At 42.9% G+C, this 23,037-nt stretch overlaps 1 protein-coding gene across 1 annotated transcript in view; it reads right to left on the reverse strand.

The window, feature by feature from the left end:
- Positions 1-3,025: 3,025 nt before the first annotated feature.
- The window catches only part of LOC126284965 (odorant receptor Or2-like), a 71,942-nt gene continuing 51,930 nt past the window's right edge, over positions 3,026-23,037 (reverse strand). The window contains exons 4-5 of the mRNA XM_049984237.1: positions 8,831-8,986; positions 3,026-3,079 (exon numbers count right to left, since the gene is read on the reverse strand). Coding sequence (XP_049840194.1) covers positions 3,026-3,079; positions 8,831-8,986 — 210 coding nt within the window. The remainder of the gene's footprint in view (positions 3,080-8,830; positions 8,987-23,037) is intronic.

Here is a 23,037-nt window from a genome sequence, read left to right on the forward strand (position 1 = left end):
AGAATATTGTAAATATTGTCATGCTTTATAGGTGATCTTTGATATTAAGATTTGTATGTAAAAGGTAACTTGATATCGCAATCATATACCTTTTGTCATGATTAGATAGTATTATAAATTTGCTTCAAAGTGCCTGTTCAAAAGCAATAATTTTGTGAGTGAAAGTAATGTGATTCCATAAATGCTATACTTCAGCGTAAAACGCAAATTAATTCATATGAATATGACACATAGGATTTAATGTGAGTGTCACCAAAACGATTAGCAGGAATTACACCTTATCCTATGTACCCCGTAGATTCAGTTTACTCTGTAGCGGTTCTTCCTCTAATCTTTTTACTGTGCCTTGATAAACATAGACCCAGCTCCAGTTTTGTCGAGCAGTTTTGTGATTGCGGCTGGACTATGGGTGCTCATGTACCGGTCAACTTGGTCTTCATACCCAATGATCATCATCAAGATGGCCACTGGCGCTTAGAGGAGTAACACCACATACAGTCTCTGTACTGAGGTTGGTGAGCCCCACCTACCACCTGGAGTCAACCCTTATAGTGCATCAGGAATATACATTCCTCACAGCTCCTTCTTCCCAAGCATACCATTGCTCGTCTAGCTGTGGAACGCCTTTCTACCATTTGACCATGTGCATGAAGTGTGTGTTGGAGTCCTTTGGTGTGGTGCACACACATGTTCAAATCCGTGGCTCTAACAGACTGCCATCGTAGCTGCCGCAGCGTCCAAAGTAACTTTACACTGTACTGGAGTGATTACGCCTCTGTTTATATTTTGACATGATTTTATCTGAAATTTTGAAAGGTCATCACAGCCATTTAGCTGGATTCACAGATGCTTATAAACAGGGGAATTCATTGGCTGCTCTGTTGTTTTCCCTAATCTTGTCCTCAAGATTTGGTAGCATACAGACTTCAGTCTTCGATGCCTAATTATCCGCGAACTTGAGGACGCCGGAACAGATAAGACTTGCAGTCCCTGCTATGTACCATGTCTTTTATGACTCCCTGCTTGCTCTTCAGTCTTTGTAACTCTTGTATCCGACCGATAAAATGTTCCGAGACATGCTGGATGTCTTTCTCCACTTGCAAGGGCTGGGGAAGGGGATGTCTTTCAGTTGAGCGCCAGGGCTCGTGGGTATTGCGGGGAAAGTAAGTGAAGATGTAGCAGCGAAGGAGGCGTGTCGTGATCCTCAGTTAGTTCAGGGTGTCTTTCCCTACACGCATTCACTTCACTGCTGAGGTGCAGAGTCATGCGTCGATGGGAAGAATAGTGGCTGGATGTGACAGACAACAAGCTGCCTCAGGTAAAGTCCATAACGCGGCCGAGGCGCACCTCCTTCTAGCCATGCAGGTGTTACAAGTTGCTCCTTACACAGCGTTTCGACGAATGGCTTCTTGCTCCAGCGAGAGAATCTTCTAATGTGTGGTGGTTGTGGTGTGTGGCGCACACTTTTCACCCTTTCTCCACTGCCTTATGAATGTAAGATGGAGAGATTGCGTGGGTCAGAGCGATTGACATGGGAGTGAGTGAAGTTATTTTGTGGGTGTGCTCATCAGAGTGTTGCAATATTTTCAACCTTTTTATCCATATTCGTTTCTTTTAATATTTGTAAGTGCACGATAACGTCGCCATTTGGGGCACCTAACCTCTAGATAACACAAATACACAGTGATTATCAGAGGCTGCATGTATTTTATTATGACCTATTTAAATTATAATTATACAATAGCAAAATCAATGTTTAAATAAACTGGTAACACATATCACTGTCAGTAGGAAAGACGAATTTGAGAGTGAAGTAGGAAAATACCAACAATTTTTCATACCTGATGAAATTAAAGGCTTTTTTATTCAGACAGATGTCAGTATGGCGTAATTAGGATCACAGTGTGAAGACGTAATTTGTCGTAATCCTTTTAGTGAAATACAATATACTTTATATACAAACAGACACAGCAAATGACATAAAAATCTGACAATATAATGTAGATAACCTAAGTTAATTTCATACTTCAATGACTTGTACTTGCTACTCCAAGTACATCTCCTAGTGTAAGATAATTACAAGAGATGAAATATCAAACAACTGATCAAAATAGCGCAGGTTAGTCTCAATTGAAATTGAAATGTACCTAAAATACTTATGATATAATTTCCTACCTCCTAAATTACTTATGATATAATTTCCCAACTATTTAAATTCAGGATAATAAAGTGTGGGTATATAACTAAATCAAATGAAATCAATACATCTACTAGCCACAAAAACAAATATATGCGTTATAGTGACAATTAAATTTATATTAAATCTATCAACTCAATAAACTTGGGTTACATCGTTCATGTTACATACTGTTACACACACATTTAACACATTGGTGCAGTACTGGAAAGGCACCTATAGTTCAACTACTGTCTTTGGTAAGCAACTAATGTTTTCTCTTCAATTAAACAAATGTTTAATTTTTTCTTAATTAGTATAGAAATTATGAGAGAGCTAACAGTGTGATGTTATCTATCAACAAGTATAAAGCAGTAAAGGTGATTAAAATTTCAGCTTAAGAGTCTTCAGTGGATTTGTTACACCAGCAAGCGATTATTATACAAAACATCTTACAGTGTAGCATTTATAGCAGCTTCCAGAGAAAATTAATTTGAAATTCATACTTAGGTGAAAGTTAAGCAAAAATTTTGTGAGATACTTTCCATCTAAATAATTGTTCTTTGTATACATTCAGTAAGGAAACATCGCTAATTAACTGAAATTACTATGCATTTCTACATATACTTTCTCCTTATTTTAATTTACATCTGTCCTTTCATAGGTTTCACTACTACCCATACATTTAGCTGATGTGTTTTCAATTGTTATTTAATATAATATACATCATATAATCTCATTACAGAATGCCATCAGTGAAAGAAGTTTTGAAATATACAGTTACATCTATTAAAACCTTAATATCATAAACCACTGGAGACGTTGGTTCCAAATTAGGGACTGACTCTATCATTTAGTCATTTGACCCAGCAATGCGTAGTATGAATATGATGCATTCACCAGCTGTAAAAAGAAAATAGAAATTTATAAGTTTCAAAAAGAAGTATTCCACAGTTGGATACCTACGTTTGAGGAGGTTCCATTAACTTTTGTATTTTAATGCAAGAAAAGACAGAGTAGCTAAAAGAGAGCTCTTCAAGACATGAAAATGGATATCTCCAGAACAGTTAAATACAATACTCTCTCGACAAAACACTAAAAGTAAAGTTAGATGTTTCTAAAGAGAAGCTATCTCAACTCAAAGACATGTTTAGCTATCGATAGGAACATGCTCAAGAGAAGATCATTGAAGCCCATAATATATGGAAAGATTGCCATATGATCATTTGTTAACACACCAACAGCTAGAACACAGATCCTTCGATAATATACAAATTAAGTAGTTTTGTCTGTTTTCGGAACACAACTCTCCTTAAAGAAGTTTAACATCTTACTTTAATGAATGCCTCTTTAATTGTTACATTTATGTGGAAATGCCTAAAATTGGCCTGAAATTTATAGCATTTCCTTTACAGAAGATGACGCCGAGAAGGAAGGACATTAGTGAAACAGGTTTTGGAAAAATAGGTTGTAAGGATTTCACCTACAAATTTCACTCGTCGCCCTTTCATGTGTTTCAAAGAGCAGTATGTTGTTCATCCTAACTATCTAGAGAGAATGCATACCATTGTTAACCTTTGTGAGTGATCAGGTTTTGTATCTGTATTTGTGTACACAAAAAAAGGGCGCTCTTCTAAACAGTGATCTGGGTAATTCTTGTATGTTGTTCCTCTTCCTCTTTTACCGCACTGAGCATGAGATACACATTTCCAACTAATTTTCTCCCACATCCAGTTTCTTTTTGTCAGATCCAGTGATTAGCTTTCACATTTTGACTTACGAAATTTGGGACACGATGTGTGCACGCAAGTTCAGTGGAGCAGTGACACAGTGCATCTGGTTCAAGCTGTCCTTTTTGGGATTCTGATAATTGAATGAATGTCAGTTGTTGATATGAGGCTTCCATAGTATTTTCAACACTTATAAGTTTCAAATCCGTAAGCAATAGGAAAGAAAAGTGAATGTGTGGGTTTCTTCAGAGCCTGGACTTACTTTACTTCCTTTCCAAAAAAATTACTTGAGGGACACTATACTTTCTTTGAGCAACCCTAAGCTGGAAAATACTGTAAGTGATACTCATGTTCTCAAAATGGAATTTGACTCTCGGGCCTACCATCGTGTGAGAGTCCATCCTCGAGGAAAAAATAAAGGACTTTTCATTTCTTTCTTAATTTAATACTGCTTACAATTTTGATACCTGCCACCTAAAATTCAGTGCGAATTGGATTTTCTCATAGCTAGTGACAGTTATATACAGCTGTTATTAACATTCTCTTCGACATTTGTAATTTAAGGATTTGCAACAAACGATAAAATAGTTTTTAAGGGAAACAGAAAATACATAAAATTTTAAATGAAAAGTAAAACCACCCAAGTCCATTAAACCAAGGTACTACATTAATTAATGATTTACGCTACCACTCTAGCAGATAGCTTATTGCCATTTCCTAATCTTAACCACTAGGAAACATCAGGGTTACTCCTACCAACAGTAATGAAATTTCCATAATATTTACGTAGGGTCTAGAGCCCCAAAGTATATTTTAGGACAGTCTTGAAAATACTACAGCATTTTCTGCAAAGTTTATGCAGTCGTGAGGCGACTCAAAGAACACTACAGTTTATTTAAAATGCAAATTTCGTAGGTGACGTTGACTTTTGACTTTTATTCACAAAGGGTTTTAAAACTGAAAATAAATGACATATGTAGCGAGAAGTCGCATTCAGTATTAACCATTACATTTTTGGGTTAAGATTTGCTAAAAATTTAGAAGACTTACGGATCCTTAAATAATTAATCTTTAAAAACAATCGCTACTGCATTCAAAATTTTAAAATGTAATGTACATAACAAGACTACGATATTTTCAAAAGGTGGGCGTAAAATGCCCCCAGTTGCAAGTTTTAAGATGGTTATATGCTTCAGGAAGCCCGAGTTGCGGAAGCCTACATCCAATACCCATTCTGTCATTAATTACTTCTGTGTGAGGGAGTTCCCAGTTGCGCTGGTGAATCCTTGCTGACACTGATTCACTCACTCACAGCACCCAGTTCAGCGTTATCGCCTGCAAGTGGATTTATCTTAAATTCTTACCATTTTCAACTTCCCACCCAGATATTTTATTTAGTAATTTGTTCACCAGGTGTCAATTGTATTTACGTAAAGGTCAGTGATCGATGGCATACTAGTGTGTGAGCAATGAGAAATATTATCATATTTACATTCCCATCAGCTCTCTCCCAAAGTTTCAGAAAGCCCAACAGGGTCACCTTAGTAACAGTTGGTAAGCAAATTAAATATATGGTCACATAAATCACCTGTACTGTTCCTAATGAAATAGAAGACGACTGAAAAGAGAATTATTGATCTACTGAAATACAGTGATGTCAGTTCTGTTGAGGATTAAGAAGCTTGAAAAGTAATGTAGAGTACCGTCTGACATTTTTCATACCTGAACCCCGCCGCGCACACACTGCCCAGCATCACTAAATTGATCCTTTCAACTGATTATTAGTCAACTTGTGCCACAAATTTCTTGTCTCCAAAATTCTATTCAGCACCTCCTTAATAATTTCGTGATCTATCCTTGTAACCATCAGCACTCTTCTCTAGCAGCACATTCCAAAGCTTCTATTCTCTTCTTATCTTGTTATTGTTCGTGTTTCACTACCATACATGGCTACACTTCTGACAAATATCTTCAGAAAAGACTTCCTGACACTTAAGTCTGTATGTGACGTTAGCAAACTTCTCTTCTTCAAAAACGCTTATCTTGCCATTGTCAGTATACATGACATATCCCTTTTACTTCAACCATCATCAGTTATTTTTCTTCCCAAACAGAAAACTCATCTATTATTTTAAGTGTCTCGTTTCCCAATCTAATTCCATCAGCATTATTTGGTTTCATTCGTCTATATTCCATTCTGCTTGTCTTTCTCTTGTCGATATCAATCTTATATCCTCCTTTCAATACGCTGTCTATTCCATTCAGTTGCTCTTCCAAGTATTTTGTTATGTCTGACAGAATTACATTGTCATCGGCCAACCTCAAGGTTTTTTGTTTCTTATCCCTGTACTTCAACTCCTATTCCAAATTTTTCTTCGGTTTCCTTCACTGAAGGTGCAGTGTATCGATTGAATAACATTAGGGATAGGCTGCTACCTAGTCTCAAACCCTTATCAAACACTGCTTCTCTTTCATGTCCCCCTACTCTTATGACTGCCATCTCGTTTCTATATAGGTTGTAAACAGCCTTTCGCTTCCTACGTTTTACGCCTGACACCTTCAGAATTCCAAAGAGAGTATTCCAGTCAACATTGTCATAAGCTTTCTCTGAGTTTATAAACGCTGTAAACGTATGTTCTACTTTCATTAACCTATATCCTAAGTTAAGTCAAAGCATCAGTATTGCCTCGAGTGATCTGACGTTTCTCTGAAGTCCAAACTTACCTTCTGTGAGGTCAGCTTCTCCAGTTTTTACATTCTTCTGTGAGAAATTTGTGTTAGTATTTTGCAGCCATGACTTACTAAACTGATAATTCGGTCATTTTCACAGCATTCAGCAACTGCTTTATTTGGAATTGGAATTATTACATTGTTCTTGAGGCCTGCCTCATACATCTTGATCACCAGATGGAAGATTTTCGCTGTGGCTGGTTCTCCCAAGGCTGTCAGTGGCTCTGACCGAATGCCATCTACTCCAGTGGTCTTGTTTCAACTTAAGTCTTTCAGTGCTCTGTGAAATAGTTCTTTCAGTATTACATCTCTCATCTCATCCTCATTTACGTCCTCTTCCATTTATATAATATTTCCTTCATCTTCTTGTATACACCCACTATATGCCACTTCTACCTACCAGCTTTCCCTTCTTTGCTTAGTTCTGGTTTTCCATATGAGCTCTTGTTATTCATATAGCTGCTCCACTTTTCTCCCAATTTCTTTTAATTTTACTGTAGTCGGTATCTATTCTTCCCCTACTGAAATATGTTCCAAATCCTTACACTTGTGTGGAGGTATTTCTGCTTAGCCATTTTGCATTTCCTGTCAGTCTCAGTTTTTAGACGTTTGTATTCCTTTTAGCTTGCTTAATTTGCTGCACTTTCGTATTTTCTCCTTTCATCAATTACATTCAATGGCGCTTGTGTTATTCAAGCATTTCTGATAGGCCTTGTTTTTTATCTATTTGGTCTTCTACTGCCTTCACTATTTTGTCACTTCCACCATGTTTCTTTCCCCGTTTCTGGTCAACTGTTGCCCAACGTTCCCTCTGAAATTCTGAACAATCTCTTGTTCTTTTAGTTCATTCAGGTCCTACCGCCTTAAATTCCTATTTTTTGCAGTTTCTTCACTTTTAATCAGCAGTTCATAATCAATAAATTGTGGTCAGAATCCACATCTGTCCCTGGAAATATCTTACAATTTAAAATCTGGTTCCGAAATCTCTGTCTTAGCATCATTTAATCAATCTCAAACCTTCCGGTGTTTCCAGGTCTCTTCTACGCATACAAGCTTCTACACCATTCTTAAACCAAGTGTTAACAATGTTTAAATTATGCTCTGGGCAAAATTCTACTAGGTGGCTTCATCTTTCATTCGTTTCCCCAAGTCTATATTCTTTTGGAATTCTTCCTTCTCTTGCTTTTCCTACTATCCAATTCCAGTTCCTCACCAAAATTAAATTTTCTTCTCCCTCAGAAATATGAATAATTTCTTTCATCTCATCATACATTTCCTCAATATTTTCATTAGTTAAATATATTATTTTTTATTGTTGTGGAAAAATGAAGGAAAAGAGATTAGCGTTTGACGTCGAATAGACGATGAACCTTCAGCCGTCTAAATTTCCAGTTGTTATTTTATATCCGCAACCAGTTTCAGCCTTACATTACGTTATCTGCGCGTCCCTGGCCGACGTTTGAGTAGGATCCCACCTCCTGACCTGCAAAAATAGGGACCACCATTCAGTGAGTTGTATCCGTAGATTTCTTAACTCAGCGATCCATTCGGTACTCACTTGCTAACTGGTGTCGACAAGTAATGATCGAAGGGATCACTGTGATAAGAAGAAATCTAAGGAAACCACTCCCTGAATGTTGGCCCCTATATCAACTTGGCCAGAGGTGGGATTCTTCCTACACGTCGATCTGGGCCTGAATATGGCGTAACGCACCGCTGAAACTGGTCGCACAAATAAAATAAGAACTGTAAATTTGGGCCGGCCGGAATGGCCGTGCGGCTGTAGGCGCTACAGTCTGGAGCCTCGTGACCGCTACGGGCATGGATGTGTGTGATGTCCTTAGGTTAGTTAGGTTTAAGTAGTTCTAAGTTCTAGGGGACTGATGACCACAGCAGTTAAGTCCCTTAGTGCTCAGAGCCATTTGAAACTTTTTTTTTTACAGCTAAGGGTGTTTTGATTCGACATTTTATAAATCTAGGTAATCGGATGGCCATTTCAACCGAATTCCCGATGAATACGAAACGAGTATCTTAAGTAATGTGTCTCTTCCCTCAGTTACTATGCTGGTAGGCAGCAAGCTCAAGTTTAATAATTTGGTATTACACAAAATACATGAACGAGTTGTTTTGGGCAGTTGTAGAGATGGCATGTTTTGTCGGACCCCATAAATATGGTATTTCTTTTAGCACTCACCGAAACGAACGCTTCCCTGTTCATAGGGTAGAGGTGTGCAGCGGTGAGAACGAGCGGCTTCTGGGCGCGGCTCATGAGTATCCTCAAAGCGCGCTTGAATCGATGGCTCGCCTTCAACCAGGAACAGCTGTACGCCGCCAGCGTTACTGCCTCCGCCTGCGGGCAATGAAACAGCTGCTGAAGTTTTGTTCTGGTGTGGGGCTGTAATTAACATCATTAGTAAAGTAAAAAAAAGTTCTTCGTTTGATGAGCGGAACGAAACTTAAAGCAGGAAACTATAGTTTTATAGAATTATGAATCAATGGTCTTAAAACTTTCTGAGATACTTTTTATCATCAGTGACCTATAACAAGAGATGAAATGGAAACCGAATTCAGGAATAGTGTGGCTCGCTGTTACATGCAGACGTAGGGTAGGTGAGGGTAAAACACCACGTTGGGTAAAAACCCGCACCAAGTTCTTTAGCTAACTGTAATGGATTCAGGAGATGACCACTAAGCGGCAAGTTAGGCATATTGTAACTTACTGCTGCATGGAAGTTCATCCCGGCAGGTCGCTCGAGAGGTGAGAAAATGTTTTTTACTATACACAAGTAACTTGCCCTATGTTTTACTTGAACTATGTATAATGTACGGATTGAGAAGGAGAATCAACAAATTACTTGTTGACAGTACTGCGTTTAAGCCTCACTTTCGCGTGAAAAAAATGGTTCTAGTTGGATCCCCAAATTCAACAATGTCGCATTTTTATGAAAATGGCACTATGGGGCATATCTCTGTAGGTGTTCTGGGGTAAATCGCCGCAGCTAGAAAAAAGTGACGACATTTCTTCATTGATAACCCCAGGCAGAAGATGATATTCAACACACACAGCGTGAGAGTATTATCACCTGAATATTTCTCGGTCTTTAGGGACAACTTTCCAGCAAAGCTTTGAAAACAAAGCTTCTAACTATGACACCCAATAAATAACGAGTGGAAGCAGAATGCATGGGAAAATAAAGGCTCGCTACTGAGAAAGAAAAATATGCCAGAGAAAGAATAGGTTGCGCTATAGGAATAAAACGACATAAGTTAGATTTCATTATATCAATGCCAAAAAAAGGAAAGTAAACACATCAAAATGATCGTTGATTCAGTGAGATTCAGACTTCTCACATCATGACAGTAGCTCGTATAAAGATATGGTCTTACTATTTAGCAACGAAGTATTCAAGGAAGCAGAAAAAGAAGAAGAACAAGAATCTGTGATTGCAAGGAGGAGTCAGAGGGCTTTACCTCAATAGCTTAGTCTCGGTAAATGGACTCTTTTAGGTTACCCTAATGATACTCCTTTCGTGCTGGAAAAAAGTAGTTTTTAAACATTATCTTTCACTTTGCAGGATATTTCAGTTCAACATTGCTTTGAGTAATTTGGCTGCAATACAACAATATTACAGAGGATTATTTCAAGTATTTATATTAAGCACTCATTCATTTTCGTCCATGCTTATCTCAAATAGGGCAAAGACACATACGCATCGCTTTACCGCATTTTGTGTGGTAAAACCCGGAAATTTTTGATGTAACCAAATTATCTATTCCTCTGTTATTAATGATGAAACCGAGCTGAATTTTGATAACTTATAGATAATAGTCCAAGCTGTGACTTCTATCTGAAATCGCTGGACAATACATCCCTTATTGATTACATTATTAGAAAAACTGAGAATTGCGAGGCTGTATTCCCACCTGCTCAGTGTATGGGTAACCAAAGTGCATGAAAGCGAGTAAATATTTACTAAACGAAAGCCGGAAAGCGTGGAGAGTTCATTATGAATCTTCTTTTGGGATGGGGAATAATTGCAATTGGTGTTCCACAGGGTTCAATTCCGAAATCACTCCTGTTCTCACTCGCTCATTCTCTCTCTCTCTCTATCTCTCTCTCTCTCTCAATACACATGAACTTCCTCCATAGACTGATAAAGCAGAAATAGAGTTCAATGTTGCTGGTGCAATCATCGTAAACAATCCCAACGGAGCTGCAGCAACACAAGGAGCGATAAATGAAAAATTCAAAATGATAATGATTGGATCTCAGCAAAGATACAGTCACACACAAAGAAACACAGTTCATTCTATTCTACAGAAGGCTAACTATATCGTCATCAACAACAACACCGCAAAGGAAAACAAAAATGCTTAACTATTAAAATTTTTTGGAATGTATACGATAAGCACTGGGACTGTACAAAAAAAAATTACACTAAGGGAAAAAATCGCAACACCAAAAATTGTGAAATGCGCAGTAAAGAAATTTCGGGAATTCATTTCTGTCGGTAGCTTATTTAAGTGATTAACATTGCAAGATCACAGATTAATGGAAGCGCGAGATGCGCTAGTGCAAATGTGAAATGCTGGTACATTAAAAACCAATGTAGTCGTCTGAATGTTGAACGCAAACGTGCATGCACTGCGTTGTTCAGATACCGGATGTCAGTTTGTGGGATTGAGTTCCTCGTCTGTTGCATATGGTCTGTCAGTACAGTGGCGATTGCCATTGTTTGTATATGGTGTCGAAGTAGTTATCCGATGATGTCTCACATGTACTCGACTGGACACAGATTTGGTAATCGAGCAGACCGAAGCAACATGTCGACACACCGTAGTGCATGTTGGTTTACAACAGTAGTATGTGGGCGAGCGCTATCTAGTTGGGAAACATCCCTGGAATTTTGTTCATGAATTGCGGCCAAACAGGTCGAATCACCAGACTGCGGCACAAATTTGCAGTAAGGTCCGCGGGGTAACTACGAGGGTGCTCTTGCTCTCATACTGAAGTACGCCCCAGATCATAAATGCAGCTGCAGTTCCAGCGTGTCTTCCACGCTGGCAGATTGGTGGAGGCCCTCAAACGGCCTTCTTCTAGCCAACAGAGGGCCGTCACTGGTACCGAGGAAGAAACAGATTTTATTAGAAAACGCAACAGATGTCCACCCTGCCTTTCAATGAGCTGTCGTTTGACACCACTGAAGTCGCAAACGGCGGTCTTTTAGGGTCAGTCGAATGCAGACTGAAGCCGTTGTCACACGGACCGGGCATCCGTACGTTGAGCGTTGAGCGTGCCGAGTTTCTCACGTCATAACGCCGAATGGCACGTTCGGGAGTCTTTCCGAACGTGCAGAGCAATGTCTAGCATGTCAGAGCGTGCGTCTGAGCGTTGACCAATCAGATGGCACAACGCCTCCTACGTCACGTGCAGGCCTGCAGTACGGAGTTGTGAGGCGCCATATTCGCATTCATTTCAAGCCTATACGTATATATATGCCGTTTCTGAACACCAGAAAATTGAGAGTCACCCGAAAACCCGTTGTTAACTGTCTGATTCGTTGCAATAAAATGAGGAACATCATATTCGTTGCAGAAGAATTATTGCAACTTGCGTATTATGAGAGTATGCCATTTGAAGACAACGACACACTGAAGATCCACCAAAAAACGCATTGTTCTTGCTACTACTCGTTATAATTAAATTTCAGTTAGTAACATAGTTTGAGGAAGTTACAGGATGTTAGAAGTGGCTGATATATAATTGTCGCTGAATTGCCGGCACGGTAGCCCCACGTGTTCGGTCAGAGGGTTAGCTGCCCTCTCTAAGAAAAAACTGAGTCAACGACTCTACCCTGAACTTCAAGGGTGTCCTGGGACATCCGCACCGAACAAATGCAACAACATCGAACAAAATGGGAAAAAAATAGCGTTGTGAGTTGCGTTATTGCTTCTGCGTATTAAAGCGGTGGTTCACCTCTCCCTATATCCAAATTTTTTTCCCCCTAACATTCGCGTTTTTAATAGATTCTGATACTTTACTATTAATTTAATATAAGTCTATACAATAATATTTGATCTTATGTAAATATGAGTTCACCTTTTTTTTCGAAGGGAGAGTTTGTTCGATTGGCTTAATCTACAGCACAGCTTGCGCTATTTATAAAAGAAAAAGGAGCGAGATATCTTTATACGTTTGTAATTCATATGTTACAAAGATTTTGCTACTGGGTAGGAACAGTGATCAAGTAAGAATGATCTTGGGGTTTTACTAAAATGTGGGAATGATGAAGTAATGTTTATCTTACCTGGAGAACTAACGCAAAATTTGTATCGCACTGTTTGTAATGGAACTTTTGTATGCCTACGTCCTTACTGATTGGACGTGATAATTTCCTTTTCGTCTTAAAACATGTACATGGATATTGAAGTTTTTATATAACATATAGAACAATGTGACTAGCATATGGGCAATGGAGGGAAGGTGCGTTTTAGTCCGCAGCTCGTGGTCGTGAGGCAGCTTTCTCGCTTCCCGCGTCGAGGTTCCTGGGTTCGATTCCCGGCGGGGTCAGAGATTTTCTCTGCCTCGTGATGACTGGGTGTTGTGTGATGTCCTTAGGTTGGTTAGGTTTAAGTAGTTCTAAGTTCTAGGGGAGTGATGACCATAGATGTTAAGTCCCATAGTGCTCAGAGCCATTAAAACCTTTTTTTTTTTTTTTTTTTGAGCGTTTTAATAGAGCAAACGTGGGAATTTTACGCGCGCCCGTTTAGTAAACAGTGTGATTTACAAAACAGAAACATCCCTCAACTGCCGCTGGAGTGCGTTGTGATCGCGTATACCACGTTGGGGCCCACATACTGTATACACAAATCGACATTCCTGCTTTCGCTGTCGCCGCGGTCGGACGTGCTACCTGGTTGCTCCACGTCGTCGGTGTCCTTGCCAGTGTTTACTGTTTGCCGTTCTGTTTTTCTGTGTTCCGAGTGATTCATGTGTATTGTACTTTTTTGTGCTCGTCCTTTTCGTCAGCAACTTGCCGATCGTGTACGGGATTCGGGCTTGACCGCATTCCCTACAGCTGCAGCGCCATGTCTACCACCACCCGGAAAAACACCCTGGCTTTTGGCTTTGACCCGCCGAGTTCAACCGACCGCCCTCGAGATTCATGACGGGCTAACCGAGGTAATAGGCATCACTTCTGATTCTGTGCACACCACCCAGGTAGATTCTGATCGTTACTGCGTGTTTGTCATGTTTCTCAGTCCAATAGTAGTTGATCGACTTCTTGAAAAAATCGGCAAACAAGTCCCTTTTGTTCATCGCGACGGCGCCACTAATATGGTTACTGTAAGACGTGACGATACTTCTATTCAGACAGTTCGAGTACTTAACTTGCCCATGGAGATTGACAATACTAAAATCAAAGATGCACTTTTTAAGTTTGGTGAGGTTAAAGAAATTTTGAACGAAAAGTGGTCGTCTCGCTACAAATTACAATGTTTCAGTGGGATTAGATCTGTGGACATGGAAGTAAAAATGAACATTCCTTCTCACATCGCGGTCGATGGTTATAAGGCTCACATTATACACTCCTGGAAATTGAAATAAGAACACCGTGAATTCATTGTCCCAGGAAGGGGAAACTTAATTGACACATACCTGGGGTCAGATACATCACATGATCACTCTGACAGAACCACAGGCACATAGACACAGGCAACAGAGCATGCACAATGTCGGCACTAGTACAGTGTATATCCACCTTTCTCAGCAATGCAGGCTGCTATTCTCCCATGGAGACAATCGTAGAGATGCCGGATGTAGTCCTGTGGAACGGCTTGCCATGCCATTTCCACCTGGCGCCTCAGTTGGACCAGCGTTCGTGCTGGACGTGCAGACCGCGTGAGACGACGCTTCATCCAGTCCCAAACATGCTCAATGGAGAACAGATCCGGAAATCTTACTGGCCAGGGTAGTTGACTTACACCTGCTAGAGCACGTTGGGTGGCATGGTATACATGCGGACGTGCATTGTCCTGTTGGAACAGCAAGTTCCCTTGCCGGTCTAGGAATGGTAGAACGATGGGTTCGATGACGGTTTGGATGTACCGTGCACTATTCAGTGTCCCCTCGACGATCACCAGAGGTGTACGGCCAGTGTAGGAGATCGCTCCCCACACCATGATGCCGGGTGTTGGCCCTGTGTGCCTTGGTCGTATGCAGTCCTGATTGTGGCGCTCACCTGCACGGCGCCAAACACGCATACGACCATCATTGGCACCAAGGCAGAAGCGACTCTCATCGCTAAAGACGACACGTCTCCATTCGTCCCTCCATTCACGCCTGTCGCGACAGCACTGGAGGCGGGCTGCACGATGTTGGGGCGTGAGCGGAAGACGGCCTAACGGTGTGCGGGACCGTAGCCCAGCTTCATGGAGACGGTTGAGAATGGTCCTCGCCGATACCCCAGGAGCAACAGTGTCCCTAATTTGCTGGGAAGTGGCGGTGCGGTCCCCTACGGCACTACGTAGGCTCATACAGTCTTGGCGTGCATCCGTGCGTCGCTGCGGTCCGGTCCCAGGTCGACGGGCACGTGCACCTTCCGCCGACCACTGGCGACAACATCGATGTACTGTGGAGACCTCACGCCCCACGTGTTGAGCAATTCGGCGGTACGTCCACCCGGCCTCCCGCATGCCCACTATACGCCCTCGCTCAAAGTCCGTCAACTGCACATACGGTTCATGTCCACGCTGTCGCGGCATGCTACCAGTGTTAAAGACTGCGATGGAGCTCCGTATGCCACGGCAAACTGGCTGACACTGACGGCGGCGGTGCACAAATGCTGCGTAGCTAGCGCCATTCGACGGCCAACACCGCGGTTCCTGGTGTGTCCGATGTGCCGTGCGTGTGATCATTGCTTGTACAGCCCTCTCGCAGTGTCCGGAGCAAGTATGGTGGGTCTGACACACCGGTGTCAATGTGTTCTTTTTTCCATTTCCAGGAGTGTATATTCTGGTCAAGCCCCCACCTGCCATATTGGCAATGAACTAGGCCATCTTCGCCAGGACTGCCCCCATCGAGTTTTTGTCTTAAAAAATAATCTCCAGCCGCGGCGTAGAGTAACACTTAACGAGGTAATGGCAGTAGATACTTCTGGTTCTTCTGCACACCCTGATGTTGCTGCTCCCCAGGCAACTACCTCCGAGACCCCGCCCATAACAGCTGATGCGTTTCCACCACTCGTAGGACGGCAAACTGCTGTGCCAGTTTGTCTTGAAAGTGAATCTCAGCAAAAGTTAATAGGAATATAAAAAAAGGGAGGAATGTTTATCTGTTTAGCAACAGTAATAGAAGGCAGATTTCAGACTACCTAACAGATCAAAACGAAAATTTCTGTTCCGACACTGACAATGTTGAGTGTTTATAGAAAAAGTTCAAGGCAATCGTAAAATGCGTTTTAGACAGGTACGTGCCGAGTAAAACTGTCAGGGACGGGAAAAACCCACCGTGGTTCAACAACAAAGTTAGGAAACTACTGCGGAAGCAAAGAGAGCTTTACTCCAAGTTTAAACGCAGCCAAAACCTCTCAGACAAACAAAAGCTAAACGATGTCAAAGTTAGCGTAAGGAGGGCTATGCGTGAAGCGTTCAGTGAATTCGAAAGTAAAATTCTATGTATCGACTTGACAGAAAATCCTAGGAAGTTCTGGTCTTACGTTAAATCAGTAAATGGCTCGAAACAGCATATCCAGACACTCCGGGATGATGATGGCATTGAAACAAAGGATGACACGCGTAAAGCTGAAATACTAAACACCTTTTTCCAAAGCTGTTTCACAGAGGAAGACCGCACTGCAGTTCCTTCTCTAAATCCTCGCACAGACGAAAAAGTGCCTGACATCGAAAAAAATGTACAAGGAATAGGAAAGCAACTGGAATCACTCAACAGAGGAAAGTCCACTGGACCTGACGGGATACCAATTCGATTCTACACAGTGTACGCGAAAGAACTTGCCCCCTTCTAAATGCCGTGTACCGCAAGTCTCTAGAGGAACGGAAGGTTCCAAATGATTGGAAAAGAGCACAGGTAGTCCCAGTCTTCAAGAAGGGTCATCGAACAGATGCGCAAAACTATAGACCTATATCTCTGACGTCGATCTGTTGTAGAATTTTAGAACATGTTTTTTGCTCGAGTATCATATCGTTTTTGGAAACCCAGAATCTACTCTGTAGGAATCAACATGGATTCCGGAAACAGCGATCGTGTGAGAAACAACTCGCTTTATTTGTTCATGAGACCCAGAAAATATTAGATGCAGGCTCCCAGGTAGATGCAATTTTCCGTGACTTCCGGAAGGCGTTCGATACAGTTCCGCACTGTTGCCTGATAAACAAAGTAAGAGCCTACGGAATATCAGACCAGCTGTGTGGCTGGATTGAAGAGTTTTTAGCAAACAGAACACAGCATGTTGTTATCAATGGAGAGACGTCTACAGACGTTAAAGTAACCTCTGGTGTGCCGCAGGGGAGTGTTATGGGGCCATTGCTTTTCACAATTTATATATAAATGGCCTAGTAGATAGTGTAGGAAGTTCCATGCGGCTTTTCGCGGATGATGCTGCAGTATACAGAGAAGTTGCAGCATTAGAAAATTGTAGCGAAATGCAGGAAGATCTGCAACATGATAGGCACTTGGTGCAGTGAGTGGCAACTGACCCTTCACGTAGATAAATGTAACGTATTGCGAATACATAGAAAGAAGGACCTTTTACTGTATGATTATATAATAGCGGAACAAACACTGGTAGCAGTTACTTCTGTAAAATATATCGGAGTATGAGTGCGGAATGATTTGAAGTGGAATGATCATATAAAATTAATTGTTGGTAAGGCGGGTACCAGGTTGAGATTCAGTGGGAGAGTCCTTAGAAAATGTAGTTCATCAACAAAGGAGGTGGCTTACAAAACTCTCGTTCGACCTTTACTTTAGTATTGCTCATCAGTGTGGGATCCGTACCAGATCGGATTGACGGAGGAGATACAGAAGATCCAAAGAAAAGCGGCGCGTTTCGTCACAGGGTTATTTGGTAACCGTGATAGCTTTACGGAGACGTTTAGCAAATTCAAGTGGCAGACTCTGCAAGAGAGGCGCTCTGCATCGCGGTGTACCTTGCTGACCAGGTTTCGAGAGGGTGCGTTTCTGGGTGAGGTATCGAATATATTGCTTCCGCCTACTTATACAACCCGAGGATATCACGAATGAAAAATTAGAGAGATTCGAGCGCGCACGGAGGCTTTCAGACAGTCGTTCTTCTCGCGGACCATACGCGACTGGAACAGAAAAGGGAGGTAATGACAGTGGCACGTAAAGCGCCCTCCGCCACACACCGTTGGGTGGCTTGCGGGTATAGATGTAGATGTAAAAGAAAAGGCCGCTGGAACGTAGTGATGAGCATTCAGATAAGGAAGTATCTCACACGACTCCTGCAGCCCGGAAACCAAACCCATCAATCGCGGAGGATTTAGTACCAGATGATGTTATGCGGGTCGATTTTGAAGCCAATGCGGATGGACTCGAGGGGATGCCGAATTCTGAGACGCCGGGTCATGTACAGGAACCTCCAATTTTGAGAGCCGCGTCCGAAGGACAACAGCCGCTACAACGCGCACACAGTGAGGAAGTGTTGTGTCAACAACGCGCTACAACTGACATCCGACAACAAGTTCCGGGCGGAAGTAAATAAGCGAAAGTGTTTACCAACCTGCCAGCTGCTGGCGGCAGTGCTGCGACAACGACACCGCCGCGTCTCAAAGAATCCACAAAATGTCCGGGACCTCAAAACACCCCACGACGAAGGCTGAATCCACAGCCAAATCTCTACGTTCCTCGCAACAAGGGCAATTCTACTTCGTCGCAAGCGGATGTAGTACCCCGAAATATTAGTTATGAAATTGTGAGGGAACGTTTCGGTGATGACAACAGCAAAGAACTCGGCGAAGCCCATCCTCCACAGTGGTAATTCCGTTGGTACAAGGTTTGTTCCATGCTGTCGCCTAATGTTGCAAAGCTTCTTCGTGTTTCTTCTGTCCTTTTATCCGGTTATGGTTCGCAGCATTCACTGTGTCGTTTTTGCTGCAACCGGTCTATGATTCGTAGTGTATCACTTGTTATGACCTTTATTTAGCTTCTTGATCCAATAATCCTCTCATGGCTGCTCACATTATACCTTTTTTAATTCTGCAGCCGTCACTCTTGAGCTGGATGCCATCGTTTTGTTATACTTTTACATCTCATTACCTATATGCTACAGGCCTATACTATCACCTCCCTTAACATCAATAGGATCACGTCAGAGTTAAAACTTGCTTTATTAAAACAATTTTTGTTTGGCTCTCGTACAGAGATTGCCCTTTTACAAGAGGTTTCAACATGGCAAATTAACATTCCCGGCTATGTTGCAATAATCAATTTCGCTCCCGAATTGAGTGCTGGCTCAGCGATTTTAGTCAGGGAAGGAATATCTCTAACCGATGTCAAAAAGTTTGATTCTGGACGGGGCACAGTCGTGAATATCATGGGTGTCAGTGTAATCAATCTGTATGCACCATCTGGAAGTGCACGGCGCGCTGACAGATCGAAATTTTTTAAGGAGGATATCATTTACTTATTGCGGAGAGACTTGATCATTGCAGGCGATTTTAATTGTGTATTGCACCATAAAGATCAATCCTCGAATTTTAATTATTCCCCTGAATTAAACTTTCTTGTCTCCCAAATGAATTTGAGGGACGCGTGGGAAGTTAAGTATCCCACGCTTGTGAAATACACGCACATTTCACATAAATCCAGTAGCAGGATTGATAGAATCTATATGTCGAGTCACATAGTGAGGAATTTGCTACAAGAGGAAATCACTCCAGTCAGCTTCTCTGATCACTTTAGTGTGAGTGCCGGCATAAACTTAGACCGGCAACCGACTCACTGGTTTAGGTATCAGTGGAGTATGAATGTCGGCCTTTTAACAGACGACGAGCCCAAGGCCGAATTAAAGACAGCTTGGGAATTTTGATGCTCTCTGTACACAACTTTCCGAGTGTTTTGGAGTGGTGGACCCGCAAGGCGAAGCCCAAATTACGGAAAGTAATTATATCTTACAGTATAGAGAGATCTCGGGCAGTTCGCAGTACAACGGAATTTTACTACACGGTTTTAAGGGACTTGTATGATCAGGCAGATGGCTCAGACAGGCCCTTGTCCGACATCAAGAAAATTAAAGCGACATTATTATGCTTAAAGAGAAAACAACTGGAGGGTCTTAAAATTAAGTCAAAAGCCAGATCTGTTAGCGAGGACGAAACGGCTGCGTTATATTATCTGATTAAACATCGCAAGAACCGACGACGGATACTCATGGACGAAATTAGATTAGAAAACGGTACTGTCCTCACTGTGCAAAACGAGATAATCAGAGAAATCCAGGGTATTACAGTGCCCTGTATGAGGCAGAAGCAACGCAAGGGGACTATTCGGATGAGCTATTTGCGTTTACAACCTCCACAATTACGGCCGTCGACAACGCCAGCTTATTTTCGGCTTTTAGTCCAGATGTCCTTGAAATAATTCGCGGCTCCCCTAAAAGGAAATCGCCAGGAACTGATGGCTTCCGGTCGAATTGTATCAACGATATTGGAGTATCATAGGTGATAAGTTGACACAAGCCGTTAACGACGTCCTGCGGGGAAACTTTGTACCATCAGAACTTAAAGAATGTAAAATCGTGTTGATTCCTAAAAATAAGGGATGTAAAAAGATTAAGAACTTCCGGCCGATTTCTCTTCTTTATTCAGATTATTGCGAGAGCTTTAAACAAACGAATGATGCCTTTGACCGCCAACCAAATTGGGCAACAGCAAACTTGTGCTTATAGGCGATCAATATTTCAGACTGCAGCACAATATAGAGATATCGTCGCTCTGTCGTCTGCCAGCACCATTTATTGCGGCCTCCTTTTTCTCGACTTTTATAAAGCATTTGATCGTGGCAACCATAAATACCTCTTCGAAACGATGCGGAGGATGGGCTTCCTGCATGACTCCATTGCTGTCGTGCGCGACATGATCACTGGTATGGCCGCCATTATCTCCGTCAACTGCCAGCTCACAACACCCATTACCATCGCAAGGGGTGTCCCCAAAGGAAGCCCCCTTTCCATGTTGCTCTTTGTCATCTCACTAGAACCATTGCTGCGGCTAGTACAAGTGCACATGACGGGCATAACGATCGCCGGGAAGAAAACTGCAGTTGGGGCATATGCTGATGATGTCGGCATCGTCGTGAGGAACACGGAAGATGTGATTCAATTGGAGGCATACCTCAGAAGCTATTGTTCTGCTTCTGGCGCAAAAATGAATGAAACTAAAAGCAAATTTCTACGTATAAGGGGACTTGACGATGTCGGCCTAAAATGGGCTAACCATTTTACGGAACACAAATCTCTTCGGACGATACTGACGGTCCCCCCGCAAAGGATGATAGCGGCAAATTGGCGGAATGTCTCGCTCAAAGTCGAGGGTGCTTTAATAGGTAACGTTTATCGCAGCATGGACCAAATTCAGAGGGTTAAATTTATACACTCCTGGAAATGGAAAAAAGAACACTTTGACACCGGTGTGTCAGACCCACCATACTTGCTCCAGACACTGCGAGAGGGCTGTACAAGCAATGATCACACGCACGGCACATCGGACACACCAGGAACCGCGGTGTTGGCCGTCGAATGGCGCTAGCTGCGCAGCATTTGTGCACCGCCGCCGTCAGTGTCAGCCAGTTTGTCGTGGCATACGGAGCTCCATCGCAGTCTTTAACACTGGTAGCATGCCGCGACAGCGTGGACGTGAACCGTATGTGCAGTTGATGGACATTGAGCGAGGGCGTACAGTGGGCATGCGGGAGGCCGGGTGGACGTACCGCCGAATTGCTCAACACGTGGGGCGTGAGGTCCCCACAGTACATCGATGTTGTCGCCAGTGGTCGGCGGAAGGTGCACGTGCCCGTCGACCTGGGACCGGACTGCAGCGACGCACGGATGCACGCCAAGACCGTAGGATCCTACGCAGTGCCGTAGGGGACCGCACCGCCACTTCCCAGCAAATTAGGGACACTGTTGCTCCTGGGGTATCGGCGAGGACCATTCTCAACCGTCTCCATGAAGCTGGGCTACGGTCCCGCACACCGTTAGGCCATCTTCCGCTCACGCCCCAACATCGTGCAGCCCGCCTCCAGTGCTGTCGCGACAGGCGTGAATGGAGGGACGAATGGAGACGTGTCGTCTTCAGCGATGAGAGTCGCTTCTGCCTTGGTGCCAATGATGGTCGTATGCGTGTTTGGCGCCGTGCAGGTGAGCGCCACAATCAGGACTGCATACGACCGAGGCACACAGGGCCAACACCCGGCATCATGGTGTGGGGAGCGATCTCCTACACTGGCCGTACACCTCTGGTGATCGTCGAGGGGACACTGAATAGTGCACGGTACATACAAACCGTCATCGAACCCATCGTTCTACCATTCCTAGACCGGCAAGGGAACTTGCTGTTCCAACAGGACAATGCACGTCCGCGTGTATCCCATGCCACCCAACGTGCTCTAGAAGGTGTAAGTTAACTACCCTGGCTAGCAAGATCTCCAGATCTGTCCCCCATTGAGCATGTTTGGGACTGGATGAAGCGTTGTCTCACGCGGTCTGCACGTCCGGCACGAACGCTGGTCCAGCTGATGCGCCAGGTGGAAATGGCATGGCAAGCCGTTCCACAGGACTACATCCAGCATCTCTACGATCGTCTCCATGGGAGAATAGCAGCCTGCATTGCTGCGAAAGGTGGATATACACTGTAATAGTGAAGACATTGTGCATGCTCTGTTGCCTGAGTCTATGTGCCTGTGGTCCTGTCAGTGTGATCATGTGATGTATCTGACCCCAGGAAAGTGTCAATAAAGTTTCCCCTTCCTGGGACAATGAATTCACGGTGTTCTTATTTCAATTTCCAGGAGTGTAAATACATGTATCCTGCCGCGAACATATTATGTGGCACAGGTCTTTCCTATCCCCACAGTCTTAGCCAAACAGATAACGATCAAGTTGACCAATTTTCTGTGGCGCGGGGAAATATTTCGAGTTGACGTGAAGACTATGACCCTCCATTCTCTGCATGGCGGTATGGGTCTGACCGATCTGAACGCCAAAGGAATGGCTTTGTACATTAAACGGATGACATCCTCAATCCAAACCTCCTGTCACACCCTTGCGGCAAAGTTGTTTGAGGTAGTCGCGCCGAAATGCGTAGAACCGCCGATCAATGTGCAGACGATCGACTACCAGCTCCCCACATCCGCACATT

This window comes from Schistocerca gregaria, chromosome 8, assembly GCF_023897955.1.
Source record: "Schistocerca gregaria isolate iqSchGreg1 chromosome 8, iqSchGreg1.2, whole genome shotgun sequence".
Classification (NCBI taxonomy): Eukaryota; Metazoa; Arthropoda; class Insecta; order Orthoptera; family Acrididae; genus Schistocerca; species Schistocerca gregaria.